Source organism: Acinonyx jubatus, chromosome B2 (assembly GCF_027475565.1).
Source record: "Acinonyx jubatus isolate Ajub_Pintada_27869175 chromosome B2, VMU_Ajub_asm_v1.0, whole genome shotgun sequence".
Taxonomy (NCBI): Eukaryota; Metazoa; Chordata; class Mammalia; order Carnivora; family Felidae; genus Acinonyx; species Acinonyx jubatus.
Genome location: NC_069385.1, coordinates 115,768,350 through 115,796,078, shown reverse-complemented (window position 1 = coordinate 115,796,078; position 27,729 = coordinate 115,768,350). Strand labels below are relative to the sequence as shown.

General features: G+C 48.0%; 2 protein-coding genes across 3 annotated transcripts; one reads left to right on the top strand and one right to left on the bottom strand.

Annotated features, from left to right (window-relative positions):
* Positions 1-244: 244 nt before the first annotated feature.
* Positions 245-2,748, bottom strand: CLPS (colipase). Its single transcript, XM_015069776.3, has 3 exons — positions 2,589-2,748; positions 951-1,073; positions 245-489 (listed from the first exon to the last, which is right to left on the bottom strand). The coding sequence occupies exons 1-3, from the start codon at positions 2,670-2,672 to the stop codon at positions 358-360; spliced, it is 339 nt and encodes a 112-aa protein (XP_014925262.1). The 5' UTR covers positions 2,673-2,748; the 3' UTR covers positions 245-357.
* Positions 2,749-3,975: 1,227 nt separating this feature from the next.
* On the top strand, positions 3,976-27,729 carry LHFPL5 (LHFPL tetraspan subfamily member 5). 2 transcript variants are annotated; one of them, XM_053222905.1, is made up of 4 exons: positions 3,976-4,025; positions 11,180-11,727; positions 18,268-18,504; positions 24,210-27,729. In XM_053222905.1, exons 2-4 carry the CDS (start codon positions 11,316-11,318, stop codon positions 24,218-24,220), a joined length of 660 nt encoding a protein of 219 aa, XP_053078880.1. In that variant the 5' UTR covers positions 3,976-4,025; positions 11,180-11,315; the 3' UTR covers positions 24,221-27,729. The 2 variants fall into 2 exon arrangements, with proteins under 2 accessions (XP_053078880.1, XP_053078879.1); XM_053222904.1 differs by lacking the exon at positions 3,976-4,025 and having other exon boundaries at positions 10,291-11,727.

Below are 27,729 nucleotides of genomic sequence, written 5' to 3'. Positions count from 1 at the left end.
CCTGTCTGAGAACTTGGGGGGCAAGAAGGGCATCCCAGGGAGGTGTCACGGTCCCCAAATGGAGAGGTTCTCAGCATGGCTGCTTCACAACCTTGTCTCCAGTCTGTCCAGCCTCATCCCGCCTGGCCCCCCGACCCATCCCTCCTTCCTCTGATCTATTGACTTCCTCTGACCTTGATGAGGCAAAGGCTTGAGGTGACATCAAGGAAGACGCTGACTCAACAAGAACATTCAGGAGCCTGGGGAAGGTTGCAGGAAGAGCTTTAATTGCTGAGAATCCAATCAGAAAAGGGAGGTGCTGGCCAAGGGGTGGCCAGCCAGGGAGGGGTGGTGGAAGAGGGGCAGCCTTCGGTGGTTTTACTTCCGGGAGCGTCCAGCATCGTGGCAGAAGCCAAAGTTGGTATTGGTGATGGAGCCCACGATGGTCTTGTCAACCTCACAGGTCAGGCCCCGCTCACAGGGACACTTGTAGTAAACCCCATACAGTGTCTGCAAAGACACAGGGCCATTGGAGTCACAGGCTGTGTGTTGGGGGGGCTACTTTGGGCATAACGTGCCCCCTGGCCTGACCCCAAGAACCCCTGGCCAGTCTCTTTTCAGTCTGTCTTCTTCTGACTGCCACTCCAGAGGGCACTGTGGGCCCCGAGGCTGGTTCCCACCCTGTGCCTCATTTACGCTGACAACATCTCTCTGGGGAGGCCTCTATTCACCCATCCGTGAAACGGGGATAACAACCCCCGCCCCCATTCATCTCACTGGTCACTGGTGAGGGTCAAAGGAGATGATGGCATGGGAAAGTGCTTTGAAGACTGCTGACCTCCCCCTCTTAATCTCAGCGTTCGGGGCCCAGGCTGACGCTCCTCCGTGATCCTATCCCCAAGCCTGAGGGCCCTCCTCCTCTGAGCGGTCCCTCTTCCCACCACGACCGCCCCCACTCCGCGGGCACCCACCTTGGCAGAGCACTCGCTGTTCTCACTGGCCTTGGGTGCGCAGCGGGCCAGGCTCAGCCCCGTGCTACGGTGGCAGCACCTGCTCTTGCATTGAAGGCTGTTCAGGCAGAGCTCGCCGTCTTCCTGCCGGGGCAGCCGGTTAGCCCAGGTCCCCTTCCATTGGTCCCTTCTCTACACCCCCCTTGCCCCACCACCCACTGCCGCTGACAGAGCCTCCCCTGGTGGGGGCGTGTGTAGAGGAACCCAGCCCCTGAGTCTGGGGGCCAATCCGCCCACCCCCAGCCCCAGCGTGTGAGAAGCGGGCAGGGTAGTGGTTGCGGGTCAGGACACGGGTTCTAGCACCCGCTGTGCTATCAACTCCCTGGGTGACTCTGGGCAAGTCACTGCCCCACACTCTGCCTCGGTGTTCCCAAAACGGGGTCTCCAAACTTCTCTGGTTCCCACGCTCCGTTGAGGAGCCTGTGAAGGGTGAGGACCTTCTCCCTGGAAAATTCCTCCCTCCCCTGACTTCTACATATAACCTCAGGGGGATCCTGGACCCTCTGAGCCATGTAAGGCCTGAGTTAAGAACCTTTGGGTACAGAGGCAGCATGGGGCAGCGTGACAGTGTGGCTCTGGAGCCAGCAGCCTGGGCTCCAATCCCTGCTCCGTGTTTTCCAGCTGCGTGACCTCAGGCAGGTGGCTTAACCTTTCTCCACAACTGCTTTCCATCTGAAAACGGACCTGATCCGAATAGGACCTATCTCGCGTGGTCAGTATGAGGCATTTAGAACTGTGTCTGTGTGTCCCTCTAGGTCAGAAGCCAGACTCACTGGGAGAGCTTTTTAAACTACTGCACATTTCTGAGCCAGGGTTTCCAGGGCAGGACCCTAGGGCTCTAGGTTTTTCTAAAGCTCCCTCAGCCAGTTTGAACCATTGCCCTGAGCATGTCCCATGCTGGTCAGCCTTGTCTGAGGCGCCAGCGGAAGAGGGCAGGATAGTTGTGGGCAGGATAGATAGAGATACTTCACCTCTCAGCCTCCAGGCAGCCCCAGCTGGAGACATTAGAGGTTAAGATCGAAGCTTAAAAAATCTCCACCTGGGCACATGCACCCCAATATTTATAGCAACACTATTGACAGTAGCCAAATTATGGAGAGAGCCCAAATGGCCAATGACTGACAAATGGATAAAGATGGATAAAGAAAATGTGGTGTGTGTGTATATATATATATAATGGAATAATACTCGGCAAGCAAAAATAATAAAATCTTGCCATTTGCAACAATGTGGATGGAACTAAGAGTGTATTATGCTAAGCGAAATTAGTCAGAAAGACAAATATCGTATGATTTCACTCATATGTGGAATTTAAGAAACAAAACAGATGAACATAGAGGAAGGAGAGGAAAAATAAGATAAAAAAAACAGAGAGAGGTGTTGGTGGGGGCTGGGCTAGATGTGTGATGGGCATTAAGGAGGGCACTTGTTGGGATGAGCACTGAGTGTTCTATGTAAGTGATGAATCACTGAATTCTACTCCTGAAACCATTATTACATTATATGTTAACTAACTTGGATTTCAATAAAATTTAAAAATTAAAAAAAAAAATCCCTGCCTGGATGTTCAGATGACTCCTTCCCTGAAACCCCTCTTACCAGGTGGATAATGATTCCCCGAGGGTCAGGCACCGCGTAGGCCACTGCGAGGGCAACCAGCAGAAGGACGAGGACCTTCTCCATGATGGACGGGCACAGCCGGTGTAGGTAGCCGCTGGCAGGTCAGGTGGCAGAAGACAGACCCGGCCTGGGTGGTGGAGCTATAAAAGGGACTCTGTCCACATGTGACTCACCTTCCCCAGCCCGCTGGGCTGGACGTGAACCGAGGCCCAGCTGTGGCCAATCTGCTGGGGGGCGTGTCCTGATAAAGCAAATGGGCGACACCTCGTTCCTTGTGCATGCGTGTGCGTGTATGTGTGCACCTGTGTGTGTGTTGTGTGTGGTGGTGATACCGCACCAACACAGAGTTGGGTGTGGACTCTGGAACACTTTTACTTGTAAAGTTATTAGCTGGGCAAGTTATCTGTTCTGAGCCTCAGTCTCCTTATCTTCAACTGGGGATCATTTTGAGAGTTGGGAGGGCTGAGTGAGTGAATATGTCGCATGTATCTTAACACACATGGGTAGCTCAGCCCCGGGCTTGGCTCTGTCGTTAGGATGTGTCAGCCGCTGTTACCGGTGCTCCGTTCCCCGGTGGTGCCCGGAGCCCTGGTAGGGCTGGGACTGGGGTGAGGTGAGAGAGCACCTCCTTCAGCTTTGCATGTAGGCACCTCTCACCCCAGTCCAGGCCCTGCTTCTGACTCCATCCAAACCCAGGGATCAGGCGCCGGTGAGGAGGGGCCCCAGCCTCCTGGCTTCCTCAACCTTCCCAGCCTCCCCTGGGGCATTTTAGGGCAGGTCGAGGCTGCTGGGGCTGACCCACTCCGTGATCAACCGACCGCTGGAGGGGGGATGTGGGTTCTCACTTCCCACCTGCCCTCACACTGTGGGGGAAGGGGGCCTGCCTCTGTGAGTGATTTCAGGGGCCCTTAGGATGGTCCTTCTCACGTAATTGTCTCCTGTTTCCTCTTCACTCAACATCTGCAGTCCCAAACCCCTTCAGTTAAGGCTTCCACTCAGCCTGTCCCCTACCCAAGGCCACCTGTGAACGTGAGCTGTAGTCTATCCTGGCTGAAGACGAGGAAGTCTTGTGAATCGCAGATGGACCCAGGTCGGGGGAGGGGGCTGAAGGCTGGGAAGGGTGCAGCTGCCAGAGTGTGCTCAGGTGTGGGACCAGAGCAACTTTCCCTGGACGACCGCTCACTGCAGCCAAGGATCCCATCCCAGGAGGTGGAAGACCGCCCCGCTGTGGAGGCCCTGGATCCGGTTCCCCAGAGCACAGCTTGGATCCATATTGACTTGGCTTCCAAACTCGGCCCTCCCTAGCCACGTGACCTTGGACAGGTAATTTAAATCTGTAAGCCATCTGAGCCTGTTTTGAGTGCCAAGGAAGATGATATCACCTTTGTAAGGTCAGGATTGAGTAAGACAATGCAGGTGGGAGTGCCTAGCGTCTAGTAGGTGTTCTGCCCTCGTAATACCCCCACCCCTCCGCCTTACGGCCCTAGAGGGTGGAATAGAGGGGAGTAGCTGGAGGAACGAGCTAGGAGACCCTCATAATGGGAGAAACCTGACACAAAAGTATCACTGGTTAAAGAAACACTAGTCTCTCTTATTTTTATGGAACTCAGTGTTTAAAACCACTTTCCCCTATGAGGTCATTCTGGCCCCTCCTTCGCTTCCCACTCCCCGCCCCCCCCCCCCCAGTACCCCTGTGAGCAGAGCCACAGGGAGGGTAATTGCACTTTGCTTTTCACCAGTCAAGGCCAGGAGGCTGGGGAAGGAACCGGAGGAGCTCTTTCCATCTGTGACCGGAGCTGTGAAAAGTGCATCAGTCCTATCTCCGGCTGGTCACAGCCAACTCCCCAGAGGAGGAAGAATGGAGTTTTTTCCATTACAGATGAAGAGTATAGCAAAGAGAACTTTGGCCAATGTTTCTGCTTCCAAAATATAAGCAAAAATTAGATTTTTTTTTTTTTTACCAAATCCCCATAAGGTTTAGCCACCCCTTGCCCAATCTAAAGAGTGTTGTGCATTGCGTTTTTCCCCTTCAAAAAGGAACCCCACATGCAATCACATGGATTAACTTCAGAGGCATAACGTTGAGTGAGGAAAGCCACAGACAGAAAACATACAGACTGCGTGGTTACGTTTACATGCAGTTCAAGAAAAGGCAAAACTAACCTATGGTGATAAAAATCTGCAGGTTTACCCCTGGGTGGGCAAATTGGCTGGGAGGCGGCAAGAGGAAGCCTTCTGGAATGTTGGAATTGTTCTAAATCTGGATTTGGGGCATTGAGAGAGAGAGGGCATGAGTAAAAGAGGGCAGGGAGGGAGAGAGAGGGGGGAGAGAGAGACTCTCTGATGCGGAACTCATGAATGGTGAGATCATGACCTGAGCAGAAGTTGGATGCTGAGCTGACTGAGCCACCCAGGTGCCCCCACACTATGTACTTTTAAAAAGTTGTGTTTTATTTTTGTTTTTATTTTTGGCCTGGCTTCTTAGCATAACACATTTGGGATTTGTGCACGTTGTGGCCGGTTTCTGTAGTTTGTTTCTACTGTTTCTGCTTCTGTTGTGTGGAATGGAACCACAGTGTGTTTATCCATTCCCGGCTGAAGGACATTTGGGTTATTTCTGAAAAATTTGGGGCAATTATTAATGAAGCTCTTATACAGGAGCACCTGGGTGGCTGGGTTGGTTAAGCATCCGACTTCAGCTCGGGTCATGAGTTCGATCCCCGCGTCAGGCTCTGTGCTGACAGTTCAGAGCCTGGAGCCTGTTTCGGATTCTGTGTCTCCCTCTCTCTCTGCCCCTCCCCCACTCATGTACTGTCTCTGTCTCTCAAAAAAAAATAAACGTTAAAAAATGTTTTAAAAAGGTTTTATACATATTCGTGTACAGGTTTTTGTATGTGTGCAAGTTTTCATTTTTCTGGGACAAATAATCAGGAGTGAGATGGCTGAGTCTTGTGTCAAATGTTTGTTTTGATTTCTAAAAGATGTTGGACTGTTTTCCAAAAGGGCTGAACTAATGTGCATTCCCACCAGCAATGTATAAACGTTCCAAATGCTTTCTACATCCTCATCAGGGCTCGGCACTGCCGGTTTTTCAGGTTTTTTTTTCTCTTTCTTTCTTTCTTCCTGTTTTTTGTTGTTTGTTTCTTTGTTTTTGGTTTTTAATTTAGCCTTTCTAATAGATGTAAGAGCAGTATGTCATTTGCGTTTCCCTACCGACTGATGACGTTGAGCATTTTTTCATGTGTTCAATTGCCATCCATATATCTTCTTTGATCAAGTGTTTGTATCTTTTGCCAACCAATCTTTAGTGGTTTTTTGTTTTTCTTATTACTGAGTTTTGAGAGTTATCAGTGTCCTACAGGGGCTTGAAGTCTGTTGATATTATTGGGAGCCAGTAATGACTGGCTGGGTCCACCTTAGTGGGAAATCCATTCAGTCTCCGTCTGTCCCACCATGGACCCCTTGTTATGAGTCTCTGAGCCAGTGCAGGGTAGGAGCGGGTGGGGAAGGAGGCTGGCTAGCATTTACAGGAGTGGGGTGTCCTGTCCAGCTGATGTTAAAAGCCTCTGCAGTAGCAAACCCTTGGAGAACATTCTTACAGGACTCAAATACTCTCTGGTTTTTGTCCCTATTTTGAGGATTCCATGAACCCTACCCCTTTCCTGAAACCCTTAACCCTCCAACCTTACTCTGTTGGAGACGATGACCATCTATCTGGCTTGTACATGAGCTGCTGCCCACAGACTGACGTACCTCTCAGACTGTCTCTCCTTACAGGAGAGGTGGTATACTTTTTGAGGCAGCCATAACAAATTACCAACCACTTGGCAGATTGAAACAACAGAAATTGGTTCCCCTACAATTCTGAAGGCCAAAAGTCGAAATCAAGGTATCAGCAGGGCTGTGCTTTCTACAGAGGCTTTAGGGGAGAATCGGTTCCATGCCCCTTCTTGCTTCTGGTGGTTACCAGCTTCCTTGGCTGAAACCCCATCATTCTAGTCTCGACCTCCATGGTTATGTCACCTTTTCCTTTCGGTCTGGATTCTCCTCTGTGCGTCTTAGAAGGATACTTGTCATTGGATTTAGGACCCGCCTAGATAATCTGGCAGGATCTTCTTATCTCAAATCTTTAATTATAGCTGCAAGGAACCTTCTTCTCAATAAAGTAATTTTTACAGGTTCTGGGCATTAGGATGTGGATCTTTTGGGGGTAGATAATTACAGCACTAGAAGTTCTACCTTCTGGGGAGATTTCCTTTCCTCACTGTCCCCAGGGCTGTCCTGAGTGGGGTTGTCATGCCACAGTAGTCCACTCCCACCTGGCCAGCACCCCATCAGAGCTCTCTCTGGAGCAGGCGGAGGGTGGGGCTTCCACAGTGAGGGAAGAGGCCCGACTGTCCCCCTGGCCTCATACAGCAGAGTTTCACCCTCACATAGGAAGGAGGTCAGGGTGCCGGCCAGCCCAAACCAAAACAATGTGACAAGTGTCCACTAGAGACGGACATTTGTCTGCCTGCATCTTTTGAGTGACTGGTAGTGACTCATTTCTACAGCTCCCCTGGGGACATAGTGCACTTTTTGATTTATTATTCGGAGAGTAAGAGAGAATGCCGCAGGCTTTCACGTAGCTCTTCCTGGTACATTTGTCTTTAGCTCAAGGGTCAGGGAGCCAAGGTGAGGATTTGACCTGTTCCTGAGGTGATCTGGCGTAACCATTTAGAACATAGGATGGATTTCAGGCCTTGCAGTTCTGTACTCTCACAGCCCCTGAATCTTATCTTAATGGCCCTATGCCTTATAGCAACAGGTCTCAACAAATTCTCAGAGCCATAGCACATAAAGGTCTTGACTTAGGTTTTTTAAATGTTTATTTATTTATTTTGAGAGAGAGCGTGCTCGTGCCTGAGTGGGGGAGGAGCAGAGAGAGAGAGGGAGAGAGAGAATCCCAAGCAGGCTCTGCATTGTCAGTATAGAGCTGGACTAGGGGTTTGATCTCATGAACCATAAGATCATGACCTGAACTTAAATCAAGAGTTGGATGCTTAACTGACTGAGCCACCCAGGTGCCCCTTAACTTTAAAAAAATTTTTTTAATGTTTTTATTTATTTTTGAGATAGAGAGAGACAGAGCATGAGCAGGGGAGGGGCAGAGAGAGAGGGGGACACAGAATCGGAAGCAGGCTCCAGGCTCCGAGCTGTCAGCACAGAGCCCGACGCGGGGCTCGAGCTCACGGACCGCGAGATCGTGACCTGAGCTGAAGTCCGACGCTCAACCGACTGAGCCACCCAAGTGCCCCTTATTTTATTTTATTTTTTAAAGATTGTATTTTTAAGTAATCTCTACATCCAACATGGGGCTTTAACTCACAACCCTGAGACCAAAAGTCTTATGTTCCAGTCAGGTACCCCTCATTTTATTTATTGAGTCAATAATCTGGATATTTGAGCTTGTCTTGCTTGATATTATTCAGTGCCCCCCACTGAATTTCCTAATTTCTTCATTCTCCTTATTTTATTTATTTATTTATTTTTAGTAGGTGCTATGCCCCAACATAGGACTTGAACTCACAACCCCTCAACCAAGCGTCACATTCTCTACTGACTGAGCCAGCCAGGCACCCTTTCTTCATTCCCTTTAAATCTGTTTTGACCAAAGCCACTTGGCTCCCAGAACTTGTCCCTCAGAGGGCACATGATCTCTGGTGTTCATGGCTGACAATTTTATTAGCTATTTCTCTTCTGTGTACGATGGAACATAAACAGGAATCTCAGAGAGTTTTGCCCGAAGCCCTCTTTCTGGTGCCAATGTTTGGATCAGTTAGGGCTCTTTGGTGCCCACGGCCAAAGCGTACTCTGGCTAATGAAATAAAAAAAGAAGGAAATAGAAGGATATCGGGTGGGTCACAGAGCTGAAGAAGGAGCAGGGCAACTGTCTAGGCAGAGTGGGAATCAGGGTATGTCTGAAGTTCCCAGTAGCAGGAACTCATGGATTGTTTCTTAGGGATGTTGCCAAGGCCTGATAAAGCAATAGCTTTTTTTCTCCTTTTGTCAGTCTACTACCAATTCAGATTCTCCAGGGAGAGACTGATGGCCTAGTTTGGGTCACCCACTCATCCTTGTCTCTAGAGTCTGTAGTATGCCCTGTGATTGTCTCACCAGATCCTCAGGAAGCAGGAGAGTCTGTTCTCAGAGGCAGGGGAAGTTGTGCTGGGCAGGCCAAACAGAGGTGGTTCACCAGCCTAGAGCCTTCTCTGAGTGGGAGAAGATACAGTCTGTCTCTAGGGAAACTGCTGGTTTGATGGTGGACACATAGGCTGTGCCCTCAGTGACCTTCCAGTCTGATGGGAAGACTGGTCACAAAACCAAAGAGATTTAAGAGAAAGAGGAAATGTAGGCAGTGACACAAGTATGTTCAAGACAGGGTTTGGGGGGGGGGTGAGGGGAAAGACAGGGTTTTGTTTTTTTAGTAGTGAAAAACTGGAAACTGCTAAAATACCCTAAAAAGGGGAAATGCTCAAACAATTAAATGATTACATACTCTGAATCAATATACATGCATTAAAATCATGTTTTTGAAAAAAAATAGTAATATGAGAAAATATTAATGGTGTAATGCTATGTGAAAAAAACTGGATACTAAATTGTCCAATTGTATAAAGCAGTATATGCAGGAGGGAAATATATCAAAATGTTAACAGAGGTAATAATAATGATAAACCGTTTGAGTACTTTTATATGTGAGGCCCTGTGCCAAACAGTTTACCTGTGTTATTTTACCTAACCCTTAGGTGATAGGAACTATTCTCCCCATATTTTTTGAAAGCAGGCTCTACGCCCAGTGTGGGGCTTGAACCCGTGACCCTGAGATCAAGACCTGAGCTGAGATCAAGCGTCTGACTCTTAACCAACTGAGCCACTCAGGCTCCCTCTCCCCATTTTATAGATGAAGAAACTGAGGCTTGGGGAGGTTAAATCCACAGATAGTCATATAGCTAGTAAGTGGCTAACTCAATCCAGATGTGTCTAAAGCCAAAGTCCATGTGTTTTTTAAAAAAATGTTTATTTATTTATTTTGAGAAAGAGAGAGGGAGGGAAGGAGCATGAACAAGGGAGGGGCAGAGAGAGAGGGAGAGACAGAATTCCAAGCAGGTTCCACACTCAGCATGAAGACAAGCTCATGAATGGTGAGATCATGACCTGAGCTGAAATCAAGCGACAGACATTTACCTGACTGAGCCACCCAGGCAACCCCAAAGTCCATGTTTTTAAGATAATCTTGACTCCCCTTAGCTTCCAATGTTGGGGATATGAGTGATTTATATCCTTTTATGTAGCTTTCCTGAATTTGCTAGGTCCCTACACCAAACATGTATTTACCTATACAGTCATGAGAAATACATATTTTGAAAAAGAAGGGGGAAAAAGAAATATGCAACAAAAACATATAAACAGGAGAAAGATATTGTATTGAACAAAACCATTTGTTAATGGATACCTGGGTGGCTCAGTCAGTTAAGCGTGGGACTTCAGCTCAAGTCATGATCTTGTGGTCTGTGAGTTCCAGCCCCAGATCGGGCTTTGTGCTGACAGCTCAGAGCCCGGAGCCTGCTTGGGATTCTGTGTCTTTCTCTCTGCTTCTCCCCCGCTCACGCTCTCTTTCTTTCTCTCTCAAAAATAAATAAACATTAAAAAAAAAAAAAACATATGTTAAAGTCTGGGAGGCCTCACAAGTATTGTCCTTTGCTATGCTTTGTAGTTCTTTAATATAGCACTATCAGTCTGCATTGCAAATATATCTACGGATATACATATATGTAAATGCCTCACTGTCTTTGAGGGCAGGGACCCTCTTTTATTTCTGTGGTTTTGCCTAGGGAAGATATCCTCCAACATGGGGCTTAGCACATAGTAGGTTCTTAGAAATTGTTGATTGAAGAGAAACCATATGGACTAGAAACCAGTGACCGGAAGATACAATCAGAAGAGGTTTTGCTGGACTCCCCTGTATTGGGATTTCTGAGAGGGCGACTAGGGAGCCAGGGCGGCGTTGGATGGGATGGGGGAACAGTGTTCAAGAAGAGGTTTTGGTTCTGCGGCAGGAGTTGAGCGGGAGGAATGTGACAGCTGCAGCCCCACCCTCTCAATTTTTGTCACCCCCCCCCCCCACCCCCTCCAACTCAGGAGGGTGAAGAGGGGTCTCAGTTCCCTGAGAAACTGAGCGGTGGGCGGGCCAGGAGCTCCCCACGCCTCCCCGGGGCCGTCATCTGTTTCCCACCCTCCTCCGACCTGAGTCCCGAGGCGCTGGCCGCGGTGCTGAAGCAGCGCTCTCCGAGGAGGGAGGAAGGAGGGGCCGGGCCGCGGCGAAGAGGCGGAGCTCTATGAAGCTCTGAGCCGGAAAGGGGGGAGGGGCAGGGCGGCGCCAGCAGGCCCGAGACCCTGGCAGGCTTGAGAGGAGGCAGGAGACTGGAGACAGCCTGGCTAGAGTGGACAAAGGCATCTGGACAATCTTCCTCGAAAGAAACCAAGGTTGTCGTCCTTGTCTTATAAATCCTCTCTCTTCTACCTTGGAGGGACCCTCACCTTGTGTCCTGACCTCAGCCTCGTTCCCAAACCCATCCGAGGAGTGACTGACTTCTAGGCTTTTCTGTCTGCGAAGCCACTAGCTTACAGCCCACAAGACCCCAGGTGAGGGCCTACTGCCTCACCATGGTGAAGTTGCTGCCCGCCCAGGAGGCAGCCAAGATCTACCACACCAACTATGTGCGCAACTCGAGGGCTGTGGGTGTGATGTGGGGCACACTCACCATCTGTTTTTCGGTGCTTGTTATGGCCCTCTTTATCCAGCCCTACTGGATTGGTGACAGCGTTAACACACCCCAGGCAGGCTACTTTGGCCTTTTCTCCTACTGTGTGGGCAACGTGCTGTCCTCTGAGCTCATCTGCAAGGGTGGCCCGCTGGACTTCTCCTCCATTCCCTCTAGAGCTTTCAAGACTGCCATGTTTTTTGTGGCCTTGGCCATGTTCCTCATCATTGGCTCCATCATCTGCTTTAGCCTCTTCTTCGTCTGCAACACGGCCACTGTCTACAAGATCTGTGCATGGATGCAGCTGGCTGCAGGTGAGCAGGGTTAATGGGAGGGCAGGCGGGGGCCCACCCCCGGCCACAGGGGACACTGCACCATTCCGCCCTCTGGAGGCTCTTGGTCTCCTTCCCAGCTGTTCCTCTTTATTTTTTTTTTCTCGAAGATTTAATTTTTTAAAGCAATCTCTACATGGGGCTTGAACCTACAACCCCGAGATCAAGAGTCACATGCTCCACCGACCGAGTCCACCAGGCTCCCCTCAGCTGTTCTCCTTTAGCCCAGCCCTACTCAATGCTCTGTAGAAGCTTCTGAGGAGTAGAGAACTTTAGAATGGTTGAGACCAAAAGGATCGTTGAGATCAAATTGTTCAACCCCCTCATCTTACTGATGGGAACTGAGGTCCAGAGAAGGGGAGTGACTTGCCCAGGAGCGCACAGCTAGTTGATAGGAGGTGTCCTGACTCCCAGGCCACCACATCAGAGGTTGTTGTTGCTCTGAGGAGGAAAAAGAAGGAAGCTTCCATTGTCAGCCATGTGGAAATAGGATCCAGCTCAGGGCAAAATGTCAAGCACATCCTAGATGTCTCCATCTCCCACTTCTGGGGGTTTGTTCTTTCTCTTTATGGATCCCCAGATCCCTGCCCTCACTCTTCCCCTCTCACCCAAAATTGCTCTCAGGGAGATTCTAAAGTCAGTTGTTTATTTGGAGTGTTATGCTGTGACCTTTCCCATAGAAACTTGCATTGAAGTTCTCTCTTTCATGGTGGAGTGAAAGTCTTTGTTCCCTAGTTATAGGTTTCTGTACTTGAGGCAACAAACGGGAGTGATATTTTGTCATGGGGGAAGTGGTGGTGGTGGCTAGGGTCTTTTATTATTATTTTTAATGTTTATTTATTGTTGAGAGAGAGAGAGAGCATGAGCAGGGGAAGAGTCAGGAAGGGGGGGACAGAGGCTCCAAAGTGGGCTCTGTGCTGACAGCAGACAGCCCTATTCAGGGCCTGAACCCATGAACTACAAGATCATGAGCTGAGCCGAAGTTTGAGGCTTAACTGACTGAGCCACCCAGGCATCCCAGATGGCTAGGGTCTTTTAAAACTATGGAGGGGTGGGGCACCTGGGTGGCTCAGTCGGTTAAACCTTCGACTCTTGGTTTCCACTCATGATCTCATGGTTTGTGGGTTCAAATCCCACACTGGGCTCTGCACTGACAGTGCGGAGCCTGCTTGGGATTCTCTCTCTTCCTCTTTCTCTGTCCCTCCCCTGCTGTCTCTGTCTCTCTCAAAATAAATAAATAAACTAAAAAAAAACTATGTGGGGTAGGTGGCTACTTATGGTGCCCCAAAGCAGGCCTTTCCTGCCCCTTTTTCCTGCTCCTGGCCCAGGCAGGCCTCTCGGTCCTTGGGCCAGCTGCTCCTGTTTTCCTCTAAAGCTCAGAAAGACATGGCCTAAGGCCTTGTCCTTCAGCCCTTGGTCCCCTCCCATCCCAAGGACCATGCACAGACTGCCCATTCTAGGGGAATGTCCAGGGGCAGTGTGGGGACTTCAGACTAGAGAGCAAACCATCTTGATATCGTTGGTTAGAATGAGAAGTAGTATTATCCATAACAGGGGGAATGGAGTGGGGATCAGAATCCCAGACAACGAAACACATAGATTTAAGACTCTGTCAGAGTTGGAGGGGACCTCAGGGAGCTATAGGTACCCTCCCCCCCCAAAGATGAGGAATCTGGGAAAAGACTTGGCCAAACCTGTAACAGATCAACTGGCAAATAAGGACCAAGGAGAATTAAGGCAGCAGGTTCCAAGAAACAAGATGTATTCCAAACTCACTTTTATTGAGCCACACATTTACATAAGTATAATGACTTACAAAGCACTTTCACATCTACCCTCTGGAGGAGCCCATCCCTACCTAGTGAGATGGGCATTCCTCTTATTGATAAGAGGAATAAGAGCCTTATAGATAAGGCTCCTAATGGGTAACTTGACTTTTAGCACAGGTAGTGGTGGACAGAACCTTTGATTCCAAATCTTGTACTCAGGCTACTCACCTGGCTCCAGAGCTGCGTCTGCAATCCACCCACCATCTCCCTCTCTGGTCTCTCTGTATCATGAGCGAGAGGTTGGGACAGGGCTGAGGTAAATCTTGGTGGGCGGTGGGGAGGAGGAGGAGAAATGTAGATGTAGCAGTTCTGGGACAAAGAGGAGTAGAATGGACCCTGGCATGCTTACCAGTTGGTCCTCCATATCAGAGCTATGGGATGCTGGAAACACAACCATTCCTCTCATTCTCCACACTGCCCCCTCCCACAACCTCCTGCAGCAGGTGCCATGTGCTGAACAGGCAGTGCTTGGGAGGGACTACGTGGGGGAGGCGTCACCAGGCTATTTGAGTTAGACCCTGCCAGGTCATGGAGCTGGAGACATTGATAGCAGAGGTGGCCAGATGCCATCCCATGAAACATTTACATTGGGAAGAGCAAAAGTGGTGTCATGTTCCATTCTTTGGTGCAGGGGAATGGAAGATGAGCCAAAGGGAGGGATTAAGAGGGGGTCTGCTTTGCAGTCAGCAGCTGGGAGACAGGTCCATTTGAAGATGCCTAAACCAATTAGTTTAACCTTGCCAGGAAGCCTGAGGCCAGGGAAGGGAGCAGGAGAAAGGAAAGAGGATTGGTGCCTGGGCCAGTGGGGGGCTGTAGTTTAACAATGTTAATTGAGCTTCTGGATCCCAGGTATAAGTTGTGTGTGGTTCCAGCTCCTAGAAACACAGGTAGAGCAAGTTGCTTGTCTCTCTGAGTCTTGATAACCTCATCTGTAGGGTGTAGCAACAGCACCTCCCATCACAAGGTTCTTGTGAGGATGGGATGTATACTGCATGTAAAACACCTTGTACGGTTCTTGACACATAGGAGGTGCTCGGCAAATATGAAAAACACAAAAACAGTCAGGATGGGGGGGGTGACAAAAAAACTCCCAAATCTTAGTGGCTTAAAACAAAGATTTATTCTTTGCTGGTGGCACAAGCTCACTGAAGATCAGTTGGGGGCTCTGCTTTCACCGTTCTCTTCTGGAACCCGGGCTGATGGAGCACTGGCTGTCATCTGGCTGTCATCACTGCAGAGGGAAAGGGAGCTCTGGAAGGCATCTCCCCAGAAGTTACATGCTGTGGCCCGGAACCCCACACATTTCTGCTCCCATTTTGTTGTCTAAGGGAAGTCTTATGGCCTTGCCCAACTTGAAAAGAGGGGAGCAAGGAAATCTAACACCGCTATGTACCTGAAATGTTTGTGAACAGCTCTAATGACATTCACATCCCCTGAGGTTGCTTCCATCTGACTTCAATGCCAATAATAATAGCAACGACTGACTTTAATTGGCTGGTTACCATGTACACACTGCAGTAAGCATTTTCTTTCTTTCTTTCTTTCTTTCTTTCTTTCTTTCTTTCTTTCTGGTTTAAATGTTTATTTACTTATTTTTGAGGGAGAGAGAGAGAGAGAGAGAGCAAGCAGAGGAGGGGCAGAGAGAGAGGGAGACAGAGAATCCCACGCAGGCTCCACACTGTCAGCACAGAGCCTGACTCGGGGCTCGAACTCACGAACCATGAGATCATGACCTGAGCTGAAATCAAGAGTCGGATGCTTCACCAGCTGAGCCACCCAGGTGTCCCTACAGTGAGCGTTTTCTATACATGATCACACTTCATCTTCGTAACTCCGCTATGAGTCAGGTAGTATTATCCTGATTTTACAGATGACAGAATGGAAGTCAGAAAGGGTAAGTAAACTTGCCTGAGGATACCATGCTGGCCTCTGCTTAGAGTCCTGAGACATTACAAATGGAGTTGCCCCCCACTGTGCCCAGGTGGATGGGTCAGGTGCTCACAGAGGGTCATGGCACCCATTGTAACAACCTGTTTCCAGGTTGGAGGCCCTGGGCTATTTTCCAGAGATGCTACGGAAGGAGAAGGGGACCAAGGGGAGGAGATGGGGAGAATGGAAAGTCCCGAAGGGCAGCTCCTTTCCACATTGACCCATTCCACTCCTCCGCCTGGGGGCCACGGTTGGCACCAAAACTCTGGTCTTACACCAACTGGGGAAGGCCATAGGTTTTACCGAAGAGCTCTGGGAGAGTCCCCCCTCCCCTACGCTAAGTATCTTCCTGAAACACGTCTCATTTTGTCACGAAGTCTGAAATGTCAGCACTAAATACATTCAGCTCTTTGGAGTGATGTCAGTCTGAGAGTTTAGGGAATTAACTTCGAGGAAAAAAAAAAAAGCCAGGAGCATGTGTTCAGGTCTTGACTCTGCCCTGGGCAACTCACTTGGTTTCTCTGAGACCTCAGTTTTCTAATCTGTAAAATGGGATATTAATACATGGCCTACTTCACAGAACTGTTGTCAGGATCAAGAGGAAAAGGGTACACGAAGTATTTTGGACCTAAAAAGACCTATACGCTTATATGAATTAGCTTGTCCCATGTAAAATCAAAGGCGAGTTGATACATTTAGGCGGGGAGGGGGGATCCTGATCTTTATAATTTACTGTGCGTTTGATCTGTTGACTTTCCTTGCAAGCGCAAACGGCGCCCAAGGTAGGTAACTGGGTCCTGTGAGGTGTTGCCCCGAGGTGCTCCTGGGTAAGGCACAGCCTCGGAACTGAAGAGCCTCTGGGCCTGTGGAAGGAGGGTGAGGGCTCAGAAGGCGGCACAGAGAATGGAAGGAACCCCCTGCCTGCATGGCGGTTGTGCTTGGGGTTGGCCTTGGTCATATCCCAGGATCGTGTCACATATCTGTGCAGCTAAGGTGGGGTGGTCCTTGGTGGGAGGGCAGGGAAGTGAGAAGGAGGGAAAATGAAATTTTTGCCTGTAAATACTGTCAGTGAAAGCACAGGATGGGATAATTGTAGCTAACACTCGTGAAGCACTAAGTATGTGCTAGGCACTTTTCCAATACTAACTCATTTGCACCTCACTGCAATCCAAACAGGTAGGGCCTACTCATATTCCCACTGTATAGACGAGAAAACTGAGGCCAAAAAAAAAAAAAAAAAAAAGCCTAAGTAGCTTGCTCTGAGTCACACAGCTAGTTAGGAAAGAGCTGGGCTTGAAATCCAGGCAGCCCGTTCTAGTGTTTCCCGCTTTTCCTAGCGAGAGAATTACCTGAAAGAATGATTTTATTTTTTTTATTTTTTAATTTTTTTTTCAACGTTTATTTATTTTGGGGACAGAGAGAGACAGAGCATGAACGGGGGAGGGGCAGAGAGAGAGGGAGACACAGAATCGGAAACAGGCTCCAGGCTCCGAGCCATCAGCCCAGAGCTTGACGCGGGGCTCGAACCCACGGACCGCGAGATCGTGACCTGGCTGAAGTCGGACGCTTAACCGACTGTGCCACCCAGGCGCCCCTGAAAGAATGATTTTCAAAACAGGGATTCCCAGGGCACCTGGGTGGCTCAGTCAGTCGGGCGGCCGACTTCGGCTCAGGTCATGATCTCACAGCTTGTGAGTTAGAGCCCCATGTCGGGCTCTGGGCTGACAGCTCGGAGCCTGGAGCCTGCTTCAGATTGTGTCTCCCTCTCTGCCCCTCCCCCACTCACACTGTCTCTCTGTCTCTCAAAAGTAAACATTAAAAAAAATTTTAACCCCCCCCCCCAGGGATTCCTGAGCCCACCCCTGGCCTGGGAATCAGCATTTTAAACAGATATTCCAGGGGATTCTCAAATTTAAGGAAGTATGGACAACTGCAGTGTTATGCACTGAGTTAGGAGGGAGAGACCTATTTGCTTGAATGAAAGGTTCAGGAGGGAAGCAGCCAGAGATGGGGCTGGAAAACTTTGTGTTTTCATTAAATCTAAGATTCCCAGGTGGTGGGACATACCATTATTCTATGTGTGTAAAAAGGAAAAATACTCCTTTTTTTTTTAAAGTTTATTTATTTACTTTGAAAGAGAGGGAGAGAGGGAGAGCGAGTGGGGGAGGGACAGAGAGAGAGGGAGACAGAATTCTAAGCAAGGCTCTGCCCTGCCAGCACAGAGCCTGATGCAGGGCTCGAACTCACTAACCAGGAGATCATGGCCTGAGCGGAAGTCAGACACTTAACTGAGCCACCCAGGTGTCTCCAAAAGAAAAAAAATACTTGTAATCAAACCACGGCCTGAAGCTTTCTTATTATTTCAGAGATATCGGAGCATGAACAAATATAGGTCTTAGGAGTGACGAGTTCTCTGGGCCGGGACCAGATTTTGGAGGGGTTTGAAGCCAGAGTAGCCAGTGCCTCGTCAAGTCCAAAGTGAGGGGTACGGCTGAGGGCCTGGTAGGATCACCTGGTGCCATGGCAGAACCTTCCCTGGGCGGAGGAGCTCCACTTTCTGCCTCTATCCCCACCAAGGGCAAGTCACTTTAACTCTTGGATCCTCCATTTTCTCCCCTGTGCTCTACAAGAACGATGGTAGGAGCTGCCCGCCCTCTCAAAGAAGAGGGGAGAGTGACAAGGTGGCAACAGTGGGGGGGGGGGGGCGGTAGCAGACTGAGCACAGCCAGCCTGACACCATCTTAACCCCCTCCCGCCCCCTCAGCCACAGGCCTCATGATCGGCTGCCTGGTCTACCCGGATGGCTGGGACTCAAGTGAGGTGCGACGCATGTGTGGGGAGCAGACGGGCAAGTACACGCTGGGTCAGTGCACCATCCGCTGGGCCTTCATGCTGGCCATCCTCAGCATCGGAGATGCCCTCATCCTCTCCTTTCTGGCCTTCGTGCTGGGCTACCGGCAGGACAAGCTCCTCCCCGATGACTACAAGGCCGATGGAAAAGGTAACCTACCCTCCCCCAGGGAGGTGGGGCTTCCTCTCAGCCGGTTACCAGAGGACTGGTCCCTGGCCCGGGGTTGGGGACGGACACCAAGACCAATTGGACACAGGCCTTGTTCCAGAGGCCAAAAGCCAGTGGGGGGTTGTAAGCTGGCGGCTGATGAGGCAATGAGAGCAGAGGTTGTCTGTGATAGAAGGGTGTCCTCATGCCTCCCCCGCCCCTGACTTCTGTCAGGGTCTCCAGGGGAGAGAACCCTGATCCAGCCTGGGGGGGCGAGGTACGGCCTCCTAGAGAAGGCGGTGCTGGGGCTGGGTCCCCAAGTTCACCGGGAGTCTGCTTGGTGGAGAGAGGAGCGGCCAGTCAGGAGAGGGGCTGCGTTGTTGGGGCAGGAGGAGAAAGGTAGGTGAGGGGACAGATGTGACAGCTCCTGGAATGCATACGGTGGGCGGTCCCTTGAGTTAGAATAGCCTTGGGGTTCTCTGTATGCCATCCTGTTTCAATTTCCTTCTGCCCAAATCCTACCCCTGAGTCACGAGTCAGTTGTAGGAGACCCAAAGCCCAGACGGATGCTTTAGCCTTTTCTGACTCCTTCCCAACTGACCTTTCTTCCTCTTACGGACGGTACTTTCTGCTCCCGTTTCTCTTTAGGCTCTTCCCCTGTCTCGAGGGGCTTTTTCAGGGCATAAATTTTATCTCGTAGTCATAGGGCAAGGCCTGTCTCACATGCTTGTGAATCCAAAATTGCCCACTTTCCCCACAGTCTTCGCCCCATTGACCTGAACTAGAAGGGGGAGGCAAACTCCTTTGTCCCCCCGGGGGACCAAGGACGCTTCCCAGATGAGGAACTTGAAGCCCGGAAGGGAGACCACCCCCCCCCGCCCCCGCCCCAGGGCTACACAGAAAGGTGGGGGCAAAAATGACCAGACTCTGGCTCAGCCCAGGGCCCACTGCTCCATAAGGAAGTCATTAGACATCTCATCCTCCTCTGGCAGTGGAAGACTCGCATGCCTAAGTTATAGGATGACAGCTGAAAACCAAATTGCTAGAATGAGCTGGACCAAGGAGGAGAGGAGAGAGAGGTGTCTTTCTGTTGAAGGAGGGGGCCGATAGTTCCTAGGTTCTGGGAACACTTAAGGTCTGGGTGCCTTGAAAACCCCGTGAGGGGAAGGGAAATGGGACGAGTATGTACTGAGGCTTTGCCATGTGCAGGAGTGATGTAAGGTTTGTTCCCGGGGGCCATCTTTGTTTAATCTGCACAGCAGCCCTGGGGGGATGGGTTGGAGGTGGGGGGTCCAGCAGCATCTATCTGCACAACCAGCACTTTCTCCAGCGATGGAGGTTTTTCCAAGGGAGGCTGCAGCAGGGGCCGCCGCCGGAGGCATTTTGTTCAGCTTTTAGCCCCCAGGCGGGGCCAGCCTTAAATCTGGAAACACTGCAGAGAACATTTTTGTAGTCCTCATTTGCATTCTTTCCTTTTCACAAGGGATTCTTTTAGCTGGAAAGAAATGTTACGCGCGGCGCGGAGTTCCCTTTACAGCGCTTCCTTGTGGAGAGATGGGTTTGTCTCTTTGACCCTTTATTTACTGATCAAAATGTCAGTTGGCTTTCCTCTCTTTCCTTGTCCCTCTTCTTTCGTGCCCCATGCACCTGTTTCAATCTTTTCAGATTCTTTTCTCTCCATATTTTAGTTCCCTCACTATCATGCAGGATTCAATTTATCCTTCTTGTTTATAACCTGTTAGGAAACACCCACATAACCTTTCTGAACACACCTAACGACTTAGTGAAGTAGCTATCGCTGCTGTCAAAGCACAAAATTGGGTCAGAAAAGCAGAATTAAAAAAAATTTTTTTAAATGTTTATTTAGTTTTGAGAGAGACAGAGAGACAGAGCATGAGTGGGGGAGGGGCAGAGAGAGAGGGAGACACAGAATCCGAAGCAGGCTCCAGGCTCCGAGCCGTCAGCACAGAGCCCGATGCGGGGCTCGAACTCACAAACCTCGAGATCAGGACCAGAGCCGAAGTCAGATACTTAAGCGACTGAGCCACCCAGGTGCCCTGGCAGGCAGAATTTGAGTCCCAGTTCCTCCAAGTCGCTTTCCTCAAGGTGCTTTCCACGAAAAAGCAGGACACTAACTCCTGCTCTGCCACCTCTATTATTGTGTGACATGAAGGAAACGATGACAGAAGTGAAGGCTTGCATGAGTACATGGTTGCTGATCCGCTCGTTAAGGGTTAAGGAGGCAGAGGAGAATGAGTGTGGGCTTTGGAGTCAGACCTGGTTTTATTTTTTTTTTAATTTTTTTTTTCAACGTTTATTTATTTTTGGGACAGAGAGAGACAGAGCATGAACGGGGGAGGGGCAGAGAGAGAGGGAGACACAGAATCGGAAACAGGCTCCAGGCTCCGAGCCATCAGCCCAGAGCCCGACGCGGGGCTCGAACTCCCGGACCGCGAGATCGTGACCTGGCTGAAGTCGGACGCTTAACCGACTGTGCCACCCAGGCGCCCCCAGACCTGGTTTTAAAACTGGGGCTCCGTTGTTAACCAGCTGTGACTGCGGACATTACTCAACTTCGCTGAGCGTTTCCTCATCCGAGCCCCGGTTTTACAGGGTGAGGTGGCAGGTTTCTCCTCGGTTGAAAAAATTACCTACTTCAAAAGATCGTGCTCAGGCACAAGACAAGGATGTCTGCCGTTGGCACTGCAGTTGAAGAGCAGACTGGAGGTTATAGCCAGGGTAGTTAGGGAAGAAAAAGAAGGAAAAGAAATCCAGTTTGGAGAGGACGAAGTACAACGATCTCTACTAGCAGATGACATGATTTTGCATATGGAACGTGCTAAAGAATCCACTAAAAAACCATGAAAGGTAACATGCAACATTAGCGAGGCTGCAGGATATAAACAATATACAAAAATCTATCACATTCGTACACACAGCAGTGAAGAATCTGAAAATGACTTGTCAGAAAGCAATGTCACTTATAATAGCATCAAAAAATAAAATATGTAGGGGCGCGCCTGGGTGGCTCAGTCGGTTAAGCGGCCGACTTCCGCTCAGGTCATGATCTCGCGGTCCGTGAGTTCGAGCCCCATGTCAGGCTCTGTGCTGACAGCTCAGAGCCTGGAGCCTGTTTCGGAATCTGTGTCTCCCTCTCTCTGACCCTCCCCTGTTCATGTTCTGTCTCTCTCTGTCTCAAAAATAAATAAACGTTAAAAAAAAATTAAAAAAAATAAAATATGTAGAAAAAAATTTAACAAAAGAAGTGTGAGGTTTGTACATGAAAATTAAAAACCGTTGTTGAAAGAAATTAAAGGCCTAAATCAATGGGAGCATCCACATTCACGGATGAGAACACTTCATATTACAATGGCAATGCTCCCCAAACCGATCTACAGATTCAGTGCAATCCTTATCAAAATCCCAGCTGGCTTTTTGCAAAACTTGGTAAGCTGATCCTCAAATTCGTATGGAAACGCAAGGGACCCAGAAGAGCCAAAACAATCATGAAGAAGAACACAAGTTGGAGGACACACATGCCATGATTTCAAAACTTACTACAAAGCTACAGTAATCAAGATGGTGTGGTCCTGGCATGAGGATACACATACAGATCAATGGAATAAAATTAAGAGTCCAGAAATGAACCCAAACATAAATGGCAAACTGATTTTCAACAGAGATGCCAAGACCATTCAATGGAGGGAAAGAATAGTCTTTTCAGTAAATGGTGCTAGAACAACCAGACATCTACACGCAAAAGAATGAAGTCGGGGGCATCTTGGGTGGCCCAGTTGGTTAAGTGTCTGGTTTTAGCTCAGGTCATGATCTCACAGTTCATGGGTTTGAGCCCCGGGTTAGGCTCTGTGCTGACAACTTGGAGCCTGGAGCCTGCTTCAAATTCTATGTCTCCCTCTCTTTCTCTGCCCCACCCCTGCTCTCACTCTGTAAACATTAAAAAAAAAAAAGAATGAAGTTGGACTGCCCACCTCACGTGATATATAAAAATCAACTGAAAATGGATCAAAGACCTAAATGTAAGATGTAACATTATAAAACTCTTAGAAGAAAACATAGGTATAAATCCTTGTGACCTTGGTTTAGGTGGTGGTTTCTTAGACGTGACACCTAATACACAAGCGACCAAAGGAAAAAAATACGTATAAATTGGATTTCATAAAAAATGAAAGCTTTGGTGTGTCAAAGGACACCAACAAGAAAGTGAAGAAAAGACAACCCACGGAATGGGAGAATGTATTTGCAAATCATAATTCTAATATCCAGAATATAATAAGGACTCCTACAACTTGACAAATAAAACTACGAAGAACCCCATTTTTAAAGTGGGCAAAGGATTTGAATAGACATTTCTCCGAAGAAGATATCCAGATTGCCAAGACAGTTGACATCACTAGTCATGAGGAAAATGCAAATTAAAACCACAATGAGCTATTACTTCACATCCCACTAGGATGGTTGATAAAAAAGATGAACAGTAACAGGTGTTGGTGAGCAGGTGGAGAAAGGAACTCTCATACACCGCTCGTGAAAAGGTAAAATGGCGCTATTGCTATGGAAAACAGGACGGCAGTTCCTCAAATGGTTAAACATAGAGAGAGGCGCTCTGTGACTCACACATTTATTCCTAGACACGTAGGCAAGAAAACTGCAAACCCGTTTGCACAAAAACTTGGATATAAACCTTCATAGCGGCGCGAAAGCCAGGAAGTGGAAACCAACCAAACGTGAGTCAGCTGATGACCTGGATAAATAATATGTGTAAATCTACACAGTGGAATATTATTCAGCTATAAGAAGTACTGATAATTGCTACCAAGTGGATGAACCTTGAAGACGTTGCAAATGAAAGGAGCCATACACAAAAGACCATGTATTGCATGATCCCACGTATTTATTTATTTTTAAAGTTTATTTTCATTTATTTTTTAAATTTTATTTATTTTTATTTATTTCCAAAGCTTATTTATTAAAAATAAATTTTAGAGAGAGGGTGCGCGTGTGAGCACACAAGTGGGGGAGGGGCAGGAGAGAGAGAGAGAGACTCCCAAGCAGGCTCTGTACTGTCGGCGCAGGGCCTGATGCGGGGCTTGAACTCACGAACTTCGAGATCATGACCTGAGCCGAAGTCGGACGCTTAGCCAATTGAGCCACCCGGGTGCCCTAACAGCGGTGATGGCTGCACAGCCCAGTGATTATCCTGGAACCCACCAATCTGTACGCTTTGAGTTGAGATTTTGTGTTAGTGAATTGTATCTCAAAAAAACCCAAAAGACTATGTGAAGGATTAGGTAGTGGGTAAATCACTAACAAAGCCTACATGTTATTCGGGCGATTAACAAATGTTAGTTCTCTCCTCGTTCTGTCCTTCCGGTATCTCTACTTCTTATGTAATCATCTGCCCGACCACTAACAGCTCCTGGGCTCCAGGTGCCCACTGACACCCCCAGACACTGGGGGGACAGCGGTGAGGGAAGCGGTCTGATTGGACCTTACCGTCTGATAAGGGACACCACATGCAAAATGCAGTTACAAGCTGGTACACGTTACGAACAATAACAACAACAACAATGCGACCCTTCTCGAGAGTGAAGAAATCTGATCTGGTTTGGCGAGGGAGTTGTGTGCAGGGAATTATCCTGCAAACGAGGCCCGGGTGTATACACATAACGCTCTCTTTTTCATTGCAGAGGAAGTCTGAAGCAGCTGGAGTGCTGGTGAGTAATCCCACCGTTGGGTGGTCTGCCTGCCTTGGGGAAGGGCTGTGGCCTCCTTGGCCTCCGTTTCCTTACAGACTCATCAGGCAGAATGGCCCGTGGGGCCGGGTGTAGGGGCTGGCGTTGGGCCTGGGAGCAGGAGCAGTGACTCCCGCAGGAGCTAGCTGGCATCTGAGACCCCCTTGTTTTACCTCTTACTTGAGAAGTGGAAAAAGAACAGGAAGAAATAATGTCGAACAGCCAGGTGGTTTCATAAACTCATCTTTCTGTGGAGCCTGGCAAACAAGAACAGACTGCTTAGAAGTCATTCTTGTAAATGGGGCCCTTATTTTCAGAAAGACTTTAAGTGATCTGTAAGAAAAATAGAAAACCTAATTAAAAAAAAATAAAAGTCACAGAGAGGAAAACAAATATTCTAGAAAGCTAGGCTAATAGAAACACTACCTTCCTTATGCTTCCTGATAGCCAACACAAAAAGAAAAATATGACTTTAACTGATTTTAACGTCTGGTTGAAAAGGAAGCACAACATATCAATTTCCTTATTGCCTTTCAGGTTTCCAAAATGTGATTTAACAAGAATATTAAGGAACACATTAAAAAAATATAAAAGCCCATCATAGTATCACCTTCCAAATAGCTGCCATTTATTGAGGACCTACAGCAGGCTAGGCCCTTCATGTGGGTAGACGGGGTTATCTCCATTAAAAAGAAACTTTTTTTAACGTTTATTTATTTTTGAGAGACAGAGAGAGACAGAGCATGAGCATGGGAGGGACAGAGAGAGGGGGAGACACAGAATCCGGAGCAGGCTCCGGGCTCTGAGCTGTCAGCACAGAGCCCGACGCGGGGCTCGAAGTCACAAACCATAAGATCATGACCTGAGCCAAAGTCGGCTGCTTAACCGACTGAGCCACCCAGGCGCCCTGGGGTTATATCCATTTAAACGATTTTAATTTCTGCAAAGTACCTTCCAGTCCTTGCCCACATAGATATACTTTTTTCAATAATAATAAACATTGCCCCCCCCCCCCCTTATTAGGTGATTCTCAAACTCTAATATGCATACAACCTACCTGGGAATCTTCTTAAAATGGAAATTCTGATTCAGGGGCCATAGACACTGTTCCTAACCTGCTTCACATAATGGCTACACTTTGAATAGCAAACTGTTAGAGTGTAAACATTTTCTCATTTTTTTTTTCAATGTTCATTGTTAAAGTTTTTTAAAGCCACAAACGCCATAGCCCTGGTGTACTCTTTAATGGCTAAACAAGACCTTGGTTATTAGCCATTGAGGACTGTTCTCACAGATAAGAATGTGTTGCTTCTGTTGATAAATTCTGGAGTAGAATTGCTGAATCAAAGGTAACCACACCTGTATGTCTTTTCACCCATTTCTCCTATCCTTCCGTTATCTATGAGCTTGTCATTGTTTTAAATGTTTATTTATTTATTTATTTTTGAGAGAGAGAGATAGAGAGAGAGAATTCCAAGCAGGCTCTGCAGTGTCAGTGCAGAGCCAGAAGTGGGGCTTGAACGCATGAACAGTGAGATCACGACCTGACCCCAAATTAAAAGCTGGATGCTTAACCAGCTGAGGCACCCAGGCACCTGTTTTTTTGTTTTTCACCTTTCAAGATTCCACAGAGATTATATGCAGTATTTGGCTTTTTCTGACTTATTTCACTTAGCATAATGCCCTGGAGGTCCATTCATGTTGTCACAAATGGCAAAATTTCATTTTTTTTTTTTTTTGGCTGAATAACATTCCAATATGGATATATAGCACAATTTTTTTTTTAAGTTTATTTTGAGAGACAGAGACAGCACAAGTCGGGGAGGGGCAGAGAGAGAGAATCCCTAGCAAGCACCACACATTCAGTGCGGAGCCCCGCACGGGACTGGAACCCACGAAACTGTGCGATCATGACCTGAGCTGAAATCAGGAGTCTGATGATGCTGAACCAACTGGGCCACCCAGGAGCCTCTATAGCACAGTTAAAAAAAAGGTTTTTTTGATTTTATTTTAGAGAGAGTGAGAGAGCATGCAAGCGAGGGAGAGGGGCAGAGAGAGAGAGAGAGAGAGACAGACAGAGACAGAGAGGGAATCTTTAGACTCCACGCTCAGTGTGGAGCCTGATGCGGGGCTCAATCCTACAACCCTGGGATCACGACCTGGGCTGTAGTCAAGAGCTGGGTCCTCAATCCACTGAGTCCCCCAGGCATCCCTCCATAGCACAAGTTTTAAGTGTCCACTGATGGACAGTTAGGCTGTAAATAGCGCTGCCATGAACATGGGAATGCGTACATCTTTTGAATTAGTATGTTTTTCTTTGGATAAATACCCCCAAATGCAATTGCTGGACCATATGGCAGTTCCATTTCTAATCTTTTAGTTCCATTTCTAACCTCCATACTGTTTTTCATAGTGGCTGCACCAACTCATAATCCCATCAACAGTGCACAGATGTTCTCTTTTCTCCATAACCTTGCCAACACTTTTTTTTTTTTGTCTTTTTGATAGTAGCCCTTCTAAAAGGTGTGAGGTGATATTGTGGTTTTGATTTGCATTTCCCTGAGAGTTAATGATGTTGAGCATCTTTCTATGTGCCTGTTGGCCATCTGTATGTTTTCTTTGGGAAAATGTCTATACAGATCCTTTGCTCATTTTTTATGTATGTATTTATTTATATTTATTCATTTTTTTTCTTTGCTCATTTTTAGATTTTCTTGCTATTGATTTATAGGAGTTCTTGATATATTTTGGATACATGATTTGCAAATGTCTCCTCCCATTCAGCAGGCTGCTTTTTTATTGGTTGATGGTTTCCTTTGCTGTGCAGAGCTTTTTGTGTAGTCCCACGTGGTGGTTTTTTTTTTTTTTTTCGCTTTTGGTGTTAAATTCAAAAAATCGTTGCCACGATCTATGTCAAGGAGCTTACCGCCTGTGTTTTCTTCTAGCGGCTTTATGGTTTCAGGTCTGATATTAAAGTCTTTAACCCATTTTGATTTAACTTTTGTGTATGGTGTAAGGTAGTGGTCCAGTTTCCCGGTACCATTTAGTGAAAAGACTGCCCTTTCCCCATTGTATATTCATGACTTGTCATAAATTGGCCACAGCATAGGTTCATTTCTGGGCCGTCTACTCTGTTCCACTGATCTGTGTGTCTGCTTTTATGCCAATACCATACCGTTTTAAGTTTTGTAATATAGGTTGAAATCAGGGAGCCATGATATCATGCTTCTAGCTTTGTTCTTGCCCAAGATTGCTTTTTAAAAATGATACTTTATTTAAGAGACCTGAGTTTTTACTTGATGCACATTGACAATTATTTTAGACACTAACGAAATTTGCCTGTCTGGGTAGGGCTGAATCAAAACGTAAGCTTCCGGGGGACACAGGGCGCATACATGGGGAATTTGGTTTTGCTTGGCTTTCTAAAAGTGTCAAATTTTATACTCTTGCAATTTTTTTTTTTTTTTAATACCAC